Source organism: Aethalodelphis obliquidens, unplaced genomic scaffold, assembly GCF_003676395.1.
Source record: "Aethalodelphis obliquidens isolate GAN/ISIS:26980383/991018 unplaced genomic scaffold, ASM367639v1 scaffold21, whole genome shotgun sequence".
NCBI classification, from domain to species: domain Eukaryota; kingdom Metazoa; phylum Chordata; class Mammalia; order Artiodactyla; family Delphinidae; genus Aethalodelphis; species Aethalodelphis obliquidens.
Window position 1 is genome coordinate 26,849,128 of NW_020837965.1, and position 10,135 is coordinate 26,859,262.

The 10,135-nt window shown below is 59.7% G+C and overlaps 1 protein-coding gene across 6 annotated transcripts in view; it reads left to right on the forward strand.

The window, feature by feature from the left end:
* Positions 1-260: 260 nt before the first annotated feature.
* ZFYVE21 (zinc finger FYVE-type containing 21) overlaps positions 261-10,135 on the forward strand; it is a 13,863-nt gene continuing 3,988 nt past the window's right edge. For 2 of the 6 annotated variants that reach the window (XM_027120722.1, XM_027120723.1), the window contains exons 1-3: positions 261-441; positions 9,429-9,479; positions 9,679-9,847. In XM_027120722.1, coding sequence (XP_026976523.1) covers positions 304-441; positions 9,429-9,479; positions 9,679-9,847 — 358 coding nt within the window. In that variant the 5' untranslated portion in view covers positions 261-303. Of the gene's footprint in view, positions 442-890; positions 1,046-3,463; positions 4,067-6,939; positions 7,049-9,354; positions 9,480-9,678; positions 9,848-10,135 lie in introns of those variants that run through there. The other 4 variants (XM_027120727.1, XM_027120726.1, XM_027120724.1 and 1 more) reach the window with 4 other exon arrangements.

Here is a 10,135-nt window from a genome sequence, read left to right on the forward strand (position 1 = left end):
GCCGACTAATTGGCCAATCCAAAGTCTCAATAGCCCTGAGGGGGCGGAGCGTGCTCGGGCCGGCCCTCACTGCCTATTGGTGGCCGACCGCAGGGTGGCAGGGGAGGTACCCTTGCGCCAATTGGAGAGCGCAGCGACGGGACGGACATCTGGCGCCGATTGGTCCGCGCTCCGTGGTTGGCGTGGCTATTGGGCGGAGGCGCTGTCAGTCGCGCTGGCGGGGCGGGGCGGGGCGGGGCGGGGCGGGGCTCCCGGGGGGCTAGGGTCCGGTTGCGGGCGGCGGGCGAGCGCTGGGGCGGCGTCATGTCCTCCGAGGTGGCCGCGCGCCGCGACGCCAAGAAGCTGGTGCGCTCCCCCAGCGGCCTGCGTATGGTGCCAGAGCACCGCGCCTTCGGCAGCCCGTTCGGCCTGGAGGAGCCGCAGTGGGTCCCGGACAAGGAGGTAGGTCGCGGACGCCCGTCAGCCCCGGGACCGGATCCGCTCCCCCTGTCCCCTCCCCGTGCCCCCGAGCCTCCCGGCGTCCGCGTCCCGCGTCGGCTCCCCGGGCCCGCCCCACCTCCCCGACGCCCCTCCGCAGCCCGACCCGCTCTCCGCTCCCCGCGCACCCCGGCCCCGGAACTGCCTCCTCCGGCCCCTGTGTCCTCCCCACCCCCAAACCCGGCCGCCCTCGGGACGCCTGCCCCGCGCCCTAGCGGAGCCCCCGGGGTCCACCCCTCCCGGGCCACGGGTACTCTGCCTGGCCTGGTTCCCTTTCGCGGGGCGCCCAGTCTACCCCGCTCTTAAGAAACTGCCCCCCGAGGTTTCTGTGACCCCTCACATATCTCCCTTCCTGATACGACCCGGGCTTTGCCCAGCTGCGAGGTCATCTGTGGATTCCGCCACATCCATAGGTCGAGCTGCTGGGCTGGAACCTTTGATACAGTTGCGACTCCCTCCCGCGAGGGAGGAGAGGAGTCTCGTGTTTGTTTATTTATAATCAGCGCTCTGTGCAGGGGACTCTCGCTGTGTGGATTGCCTGGCGGTGGTGTCTGAGGGAGTCTTGGGGGTGAGTACGCGTGTCCAGGTGGGGCGTGTGGAGGGCGTCCTGCCTGGGGAGCTGCACCTGCGCCCAGAGATGAGGGGCGGGGTGGGGCGTGAGCTCTCCCGTGGGTGGGGTGGGGGCGGAACCTCTGAAGGCCTTTTTGTGCTGTGCTGTGCCACAGGGTTTGGACTGGATCCCATAAGCCGGTTATTCTCAGCTATGCTAAGCCAGGCGGAAAAACCTACCGCATTCCTGTAAATCACAGACGTCCCAGAGACATAAAAGTAGCACGATTTATTTTTTTTACGCGGGCCTCTCACTGTTGTGGCCTCTCCCGTTGCGGAGCACAGGCTCCGGACGCGCAGGCTCAGCGGCCATGGCTCACGGGCCCAGCCGCTCCGCGGCATGTGGGATCTTCCCGGACCGGGGCACGAACCCGTGTCCCCTGCATCGGCAGGCGGACTCTCAACCACTGCGCCACCAGGGAAGCCCAGTAGCACGATTTTTGAAAATGCTTTAAGTTGCATCTCCTTCCAGCGTTCCGATTGACCACTTTTCCTTCCTCCCCGTAGAATGACGGTTGCAGGCGGCACGTTTTTTTGCAGGGGGGGCGAAGTGAGGGGATGCGATCAGGTGTTTTCAGGGCACTGGCGGTGAAGCGCCCAAAGCTCGGAGGGGCGGTTGGGCCAGCCGCGGGGAGGTCTCAGCGCCGTCCTGCCAGGGCTGCCCTTTCCTCCCATCTCCTGGTCACCGAGTCCCTGCAGGCCAGTGCACAGAGGGCGAGATGTTGGCGCGCAGGCGGGTCACTGAGCTGGCCCAGGCCACGTCCTCCCTTCCTCTTGGGTTTCTGGTCGCCCTGTCTGTGCTCTTTCTCTTCTGCATTTTTCTTCCTGGCGTTTGCAGTGTTTGAAATCACAGAACATACCTTTTCTCGTGTGGTCTCCTTGGTTAGTGCTGTTAAAAGGTGATTAAAGAGAAGAAAGGTAATATCACGACTCTCGTTCTCCTAAGTGAATGCATGTTCCGGAGCTCTTTTAACTGCATCAGTGAGGGAGCCGGGCAGGTGTTATCAGGGTTCAAAGAGAAGTCAGAACCGCACAGCCTGACCTGGAAGGAGGCAGGTGAGGGCAGGAGTTAGAGGCGAGTTGGTCTGTTCCACGCCGGGGGAGGGGAGCCGGGACAGGGACATACTGTGTCCGCAGCATCTCCACTTCACCAAGCGTGTCCTCGAGGCCAGGTCAGAGTGTCAGTCTTTTTCCACTTTTGTCCTCCGAGGACCCTCTTTAGACATTTTTTCCCCTGATTGATTCCCCCATGAAATGCTCACAGCAGGGATATGTCCACCTCCTTAGGGACCGTATGTGCGGGAGAACACCCCTCTGGACGATGTGCAGTTTTCCCCTGCAGCCCGCGAGCTGCTCTTCAGTTAACCTCTGGGTCCCCCCTGCCAGCACCCTTCAGGGCCCCTTGCTCTTTGCTGGAATGATTGTTTTGCAGGTTGTACTGCATGTGTTGTCTTTCTTTGCGGGTCTGGTGTTGAGGTGCGTCTGGGGCCCTGCCCGCCTGTCTGGGGGCTCTCGGGAAAGCGATCAGTGTGGGTGGGAGTGCTGGGATCAGCGTGGCACTCCTTCCTGTAACAGAAGTTTCGTTCTTGTGTTAGAAGGATGGCGGGGTGCCTTCCAGAAACACGCCCCCAGTTTGCCATCTGAGCAGCCAAAGAAGGCCCTAGAGGCGGAGGGAGCTCAGAGCGGGGAGGAAGCGCCAAGTGACCGTGGACAGTTTCTCCTCTGACTTTGAGGAAGTGCGTGTTGAAATGTGCTGGGGAATGTCCTAGAGTCCAGAAGGGACCAAAGGAAGTGTCGGGAGGAAAAGAAACTGGGAGTGGGGCAGTTGGGGCTGGGAGCGTCGGGACGAAGGCTGGCCTCGGTTGTGGGGCCTCTGCCCTGCTGCTCGCGCGGCCTGGCGTCACTCGGCCTGCCCAGTGCTTCTGGACCCACGACCCTGGTGTGTGGGGCGGGGACCCAAGCGTGGATCTACCGGTGCTGAGAAGTAGGTTTACTTGTGGTTTGGGACGGGCGGTGGGGGGCATAGGTGGAGCATGGCAGGGGGCGACATGCTGTCCTCAGCTTCACCCGCCCCCGCACTCAGCTGTGGGTGGATGAGTGTCACGGTTGTGTGCAGCCGTCCTGTGTTCTTCGTCCCGGCTGTCTTCTGCTGGGTCCATCAGCGGCCAACCTGTTGCCCATCTATCAACTCTTTTTTTTTTTTTTTTTAAAGTTTATTTACATGTGGTTTTCTCGTTGTGTTGCCATTATCAAAGTGGGATTCATTTTTTTTTTAATTAATTAATTAATTAATTTTGGCTGCATTGGGTCTTCATTGTGGTGCGCGGACTCTAGGCGTGTGGGCTCAGTAGTTGTGGCTTGTGGGCTTAGCTGCTCCACAGCATGTGGGATCTTCCTGGACCAGGGCTCAAACCCGTGTCCCCTGCACTGGCAGGCAGGTTCTTAACCACTGCACCACCAGGGAAGCCCTATCAACTCTTTACTCAGTGCCTGACCCTGTGCCAGCTTGGTAGCTGGGGCCCACAGGGGCATCCCTTACAGATGTTGGAAAACGTGGGGATGTGGGTACATCTGTAGCTCTCAGCTTCTCAGAGGGGTTCCTGACCCAGAAGTAACTGAGACTTGCTTTCCTGGTGTCTCTGTGCCCCTGGGAGCTTGTGAGGTGGGGAGGCAGTGGCGGGACAGGGAGGGCCTGGGAATAGCTTGGGCCTCGTGTGGCTGCCGTCCGAGTGTCCCATGACCAGGAGAGTGGCCTTAGGGGTGGGCTCTCTGGGCACACAGCCATAAGGACTTGCTACAAGTAGCCCAAAATACTGAATTTTATCGTTAGAATCCATGCAGTTTTGCATCCCTTTTCTTCCTGTCCTGGGCGCTGGGTTTAGCCAGTGATGACGATGGCTCTGCACTGTCACTGACGTCAGATGCTCTGCAGATGCAGAACCGGGGAGGAGAGAGCACAAGTGTGTCAAACAAAAGCAAGGTGAGGAGAGATTTGTGTCCCCAGGGCCACTGCGGGGGGCGGTCCGGCCCAGGGCCCTGGGAGCTCTCCAAAGGCAGGTGGCAGGGGCTTGCTCCATGGGAGGGACAGCCCAGGCTAGGAGAGAGGGGTGGGAGGGGCAGGTGGTGTGATCTGACAGAGGATCAGGGGGTGCATCACCCCAGGACAGCCTGTCTCAGGCTACGGGGTGGGTCAGAGTTCAAGGCCCTGAAGGAAGGAGAGATGAACGAAGGTTTTACCAAGTCCAGTTCGTGGGCGCTTTGTTCCGATGGATGTGTCAGCCAGTCCCATCTGCAGTCCGCGTGTGGCTTGTGGTGGGTGGACAGGGGTGTCTGTTAGTCTTCTCTGGGGCAAGAGGGGAGGGGGCCCTTTGCAGGATGCGTTCCCAGAGCACTGTGGGCGGCGTCCCCGGTCTCTGGTCTCGTGGCCTCCGGGATCCCAGGCGGGTCCCCATGGTCAGGAGCCAGGAGAGCTGCCCACGGCTGCTAGGGCCAGCGGGGCGCTGCTGCCAGTGTTGGGAGAAGGCGGGTTCCTGGCCGTCCTGCGGGACATGGGCAGTGGCAGCCTCTCCTTCCTGGGATGTGGTGTCTGCACCTGCTGCTCCCTGTTTGATGGCTCTGGGTTTTGTCCTTGGAGGTGTTCTGTCCCTGCTGCTCCTTCCCTCAGGCGCCCCACCCACCTCCGTGAAAGCATCTGTTGTCAAATTCGTCTGGTTCCCGGGGCTGCTGTGTGTCTGCTCTTCGTCCCTTGAGCTGGTTTCTAACATCCTATTGGTTCCCTCATTAGTTAATGAGTTAAATCTTTTTTTTAAATTTATTTTAATTAATTTATTGATTTTTGGCTGCGTTGGGTCTTTGTTGCTGTGCACGGACTTTCTCTAGTTGCAGCGAGCAGGGGCTACTCTTCGTTGCAGTGCGTGGGCTTCTCATTGCAGTGGCTTCTCTTGTTGCGGAGCACGGGCTCTAGGCACGCGGGCTTCAGTAGCTGTGGCTTGCGGGCTCTAGAGCACAGGCTCAGTAGTTGTGGCACACGGGCTTAGCTGCTCTGCGGCATGTGGGATCTTCCCAGACCAGGGCTCGAACCCGTGTCCCCTGCATTGGCAGGCGGATTCTTAACCACTGCGTCACCAGGGAAGTCTGTGAGTTAAATCTTTGACGTGGGTTCACTTTATATTTGTAGGAGTTATGCTTTTACTCTTTAAAAACGGTTGTCTTTCAACAAAGATACAGTAATACATGTAATTTTGTAACTTATTTTTATGATTTATTTTTGAGGAAGCTTTTTCTTTTTAATTTAATTATTTTTGGCTGTGTTGGGTGTTCGTTGCTGCATGTGGGCTTTCTCTAGTTGCGGCGAGCAGGGGCTACTCTTCGTTGTGGTGCGCGGGCTTCTCATTGCGGTGGCTTCTCTTGTTATGGAGCACGGGCTCTGGGAAGAGGAAGCTTTTTTAAAAAAAATATTTATTTATTTATTCGCTTGTTTGTTTCGGCTGTGCCGGGTCTGAGTTGCGGTATGCACGTGGGATCTAGTTCCCCGACCAGGGATCGAACCTGGGCCCCCTGTGATGGGAGCCCAGGGTCTTACCCACTGGACCACGAGGGAAGTCCCCTTGTAGCCTGAGAAGCGGTCTAGCGTGCAAGCCAGGCGCAGCCGGGCAGGTGTTGTCTCTCCTAGCACCGCCAAGGACAGTGTGGGAGGAGGCGTGACTGTCCTTTGCCGCTCCAGCCTCAGAGGGAGGGTGGGCATCTGTCCCAAACTCTGTCCTTTTTTTTTTTTTTGCGGTACGCGGGCCTCTCACCACTGTGGCCTCTCCCGTTGCGGAGCACAGGCCCCAGATGCGCAGGCCCAGCGGCCATGGCCCACGGGCCCAGCCGCTCCACGGCATGTGGGACCTTCCCGGACCGGGGCACGAACCCGTGTCCCCTGCATCGGCAGGGGGACTCCCAACCACTGCGCCACCAGGGAAGCCCTGTCCTTTTTATAGTAACTTCTTTTTAAACGCTCCTTTAAACTCTCCAAACTCTCTCTTCCGACTATTCTACCTTGAGGGAAGATGCCCTGTCGGCCGTCCTGATGCGCTGCCCTGGGCACCCCCAGGGCTCCCTGTGCTGGAGTCGGACAGCAGGTCGGCAGAGACCGCGGGTCTCCAAGCAGCCCTGTGGCCCAGCCTCTGCCCTCGGCTGCGTGCCGGGGTGGACCCCATGATCCCCGAAGGCCCCTTCTGCCCTGAAGTCTTCCATCTGGGCCCGGCTTCCTGTGGCCGTTTCTGGTTTCTCCTTTGATTGCTCGTAATCCCCTCACTTCCCCACCAGAAAGCACACCTCCAACCTCGTCTGAACTCTCCTGCGTTGGCAGGGTGGGCATGAGTCAGCTGTTGCTTTCCTGGCCCTGCGAGGGGTTGAGGCCGCTGGGCTCTGACCCTGGGGCTGCAGCCGGGAGTGCCTCGGTGTCGGGTGTTTCACTAGAGGCTGTCTGTGCCACCCCCCCGGCTCCCCTGTCCTCTCGTGGGCGCCCAGGGGACACTGTGGAGGCCACCCTTACCACCGGCTTCCTCCCAACTGCGGGGCAGGAGTCCTGGGGGTGAGCGCAGGGGCCCCGGTGGTGGGCTGGAGGCCCCACCGTTGACACTGTTTCACTCGAGGACGAGGACGGCCCTGCTGGTCCTACCGCCCGTCCTGGCGGGTGGGGAGCGGCCTGGGGCAGCCCGCGGAGGATCAGGCAGCATCTGCATGTGTGTCTGTGTCTCTCTGCCTGTCTGCATGTGCTGTGTGTGTTTGTGCCTTAACCTGCACCTCACACGCAGGGCCCTCACTGAGCTCCTGTGGGTCCCGGTTCTCCCTTACAAGTGTGCCTGTCTGTGATGCCAGCCCCAGCCCACCCTAGTGATGCCGCGGTGACACAGGCCTGGGTGCGACGTAGTCCGGGAGGCTGGAACCCAGGCAGCTTTTGTCACACATGGTGCAGGTGGGTTGCTCACACCTGGTTTCTGGACTCCGTCTCCCTAGACAGTGGTTTCCCAGAACCCCAGAGCCTCTGGGTCCAGGTCAGGTGCACGGGGCTCGGCCTGGGCTTTTCGTTTCCTTTCGATGCAGCTGGTTTATCAGACAAGGTGTGAGTTCTTTGGTGGTAATTTTACTCTCATATCTTCACCAGTTGCTTTATTTCCTTATTTACTTCTGTTTTCATACCAAATTGTTCTCTTGATAACTTTAAAAGCTTCTTTTATATAATCCACAGGAAACTTACTTTATTTAAAGCCTGTAAGTTTTCTGAATAACCTCGTTGGTTATTTAGACTAATACAAAACTTCTAGATCACTAATGTTTTTAAGGGAGTGAATTTTATTTATTTAAAAAATTTATTTATTTTATTTATTTATTTTTGGCTGCATTGGATCTTCGTTGCTGCGTGCGGTCTTTCTCTAGTTGCGGCGAGCAAGGGCTGCTCTTCGTTGCAGTGCGTAGGCTTCTCATTATGGTGGCTTCTTGTTGCAGAGCACGGGCTCTAGGCACGCAGGCTTCAGTAGTTGTGGCATGCAGGCTCAGTAGTTGTGGCGTGTGGGCTCAGTAGTTGTGGCGTGTGGGCTCAGTAGTTGTGGCGTGTGGGCTCAGTAGTTGTGGCATGTGGGCTCAGTAGTTGTGGCTCATGGGCTCTAGAGCTCAGACTCAGTAGTTGTGGCATGTGAGCTCAGTAGTTGTGGCACGTGAGCTCAGTAGTTGTGGTGCACGGGCTCAGTAGTTGTGACACGTGCAGTCAGTAGTTGTGGCTCACGGGCTCTGGAGCACAGGCTCAGTATTTGTGGCACACGGGCTTAGTTGCTCCGCAGCATGTGGGATCTTCCTAGACCAGGGCTCAAACCCTCATCCCCTGCATTGGCAGGTGGATTCTTAGCCACTGCACCACCAAGGAAGCCCCGGGAGCAAATGTTAAATTCTGCTGTGGTCTTAGTTTAGAAATTGGTCTCTCAGTTGTGTAGATGCGAGCCTCCCGGCGAGGGTGGGGCAGCCCTGGGCTCCGTGTCCCAGCCGTGGGTGCAGGACGCGCATGGACTCGGGAGGCAGCTCTCGCACTGGAGCCTGGCCTGACGCTGGTGGTCCAGCCGGCTTTCCCCACATCCAGTGGATTCTGTGGCTGGCAGATGTGTGAGGTCACAGGAGAGCGTGGCACACAGATGCTCTGCCATGGGTGGAGGCCCAAGGGCCAAACACACGGAACATTCCAGAACTGACAGTGAGAGGCAATGGCAGGGACTGGTGGAAGCAGCTGCGCTGTGATTAGCCAGCTCATGCCAGAAGCCGACAGGGACTCTGTGGATGGTTCTGGAGAGCCAAGATGGGCCAGGCCCTGTGTCCCAGCCCAGAAAGCAGCGTAAGAGCAAAGAGAAAATAAGGAAACATCAATCACAGGATCTCAGAACGCTTAGACACCAGCCCAGGGTGGGGCCGTGGCCACGTAGAGCTGGGTGGGCTCGGGGCCGGCCTGGATGCCTGCCCTCCCACGGAGAAGGGCACACTGCGTGTGGATGCCAGGCTCCTTCCATAAGCTTCCTCAGGGTCCCGGCCCCATGGTGGGCCCTGGCACCTGCTGTGCCTTTCCTCAGAGCAACAGACCCGGCTGCAGGCGCAGGCCTGGGGGCGGGAGGGGTGCAGAGCAGGGGTCAAGGTCAAGCACTGCGTTGGCAGAACGGGGAGGATGGGGAACAAAGCCTGGGCGGCAAGTGGGTTCTGGCTGCCCAGATTGAAGCCAGGCAGTGAGGACGAAGGGCAGGACACTGGGGTCAGGCCGTGTTGGCCAGGACTGACTGGGGACTGGCCGGGTTCGGGTTGCGTGGTGGTCAGGGTGTCTGGCTCCCTGACAGTGGCATTTTACTGTCACCGTGTCATTGGGGTGAGGTGGCACATGTGTCCAGGAGCAGCTTTTCCACCGTGGAGGCTGAGCCTTGGCGGTGCGGGGACAGTCTGTCCGCACTTGGTGCCAGGATGGGAAAAAACTCTCGCTTTGTCAGATAAGAGGTCTGAGGTCCTCTGCGTGGTTGGTTGGTTTGGTGATAATGTGGCCGTTTCGGGCCCTGGACCTCGGCCTGTCCCTGGAGCACTGTCCCCAACCTCCCCGCTGAGCCCCGGGCATTTGGGGCTGGTAGCACCCTTGCTAGCTAGACGCTGCCCCAGCTCAGCAGACCCACTGCGCTTCTCCGCGCGGGGACCCGGTGTAGATCACTTTCTGCTGTGGCATCGCATCATCTCACAGCCAATCCTGGGTTCCGGTGACAGGACGGGGCTCCCTGAGGAGCTGACCACGTGGCCTTGGCAGCCGGGTCCTGACGCCCTGTCACCTTCTCTCCTAGTGCCCGAGGTGCATGCAGTGCGACACCAAGTTTGACTTTCTCACCAGGAAGGTGAGCTGCGGTGGGGCGGGAGGGGGCGTGGGGGGTGGGAGTGGGCGCTGTCTGTCGCGGAGCCTCGGGGACAGTGGCAGCCTGGTCAGCAGGCAGGGTTCCGGCCGCTGGGAAACCGTTGGGACCCTCGAGGCATCTGGTCGTGGATGCCGGTGGCGTGGGTCTCCGGGGGTCCTCACTGCCTGCCCCGCGTCTGCAGCACCACTGTCGCCGGTGTGGGAAGTGCTTCTGCGACAAGTGCTGCAGCCAGAAGGTGGCGCTGCGGCGCATGTGCTTCGTGGACCCCGTGCGGCAGTGCGCTGAGTGCGCCCTGGTGTCCCACCGGGAGGCCGAGTTCTACGACAAGCAGCTCAAGCTGCTCCTGAGTGGTGAGCACCTGGGGCCTCGTGTCTGTCGTGTGGTGGCTGCGATGCTGTGACGCCGTGCCTGGCCTCTGTCTCTGCAGGGTGCCTGCTGCAGGCTTGGGGACCAATGGTTGGGACTCCAGGTGCGGCCCCCGCCGTCCTGGGACATGGTGGTGGCGAGAGGGCAGCTCTCTCCCTGTGCCTGCTGCCCCTCCCCGTGCCTGCTGCCCCTCCCCGTGCCTGCTGCCCCCTCCCCCTGCCTGCTGCCCCTCCCCTTGCCTGCTGCCCCCTCCCCGTGCCTGCTGCCCCTCC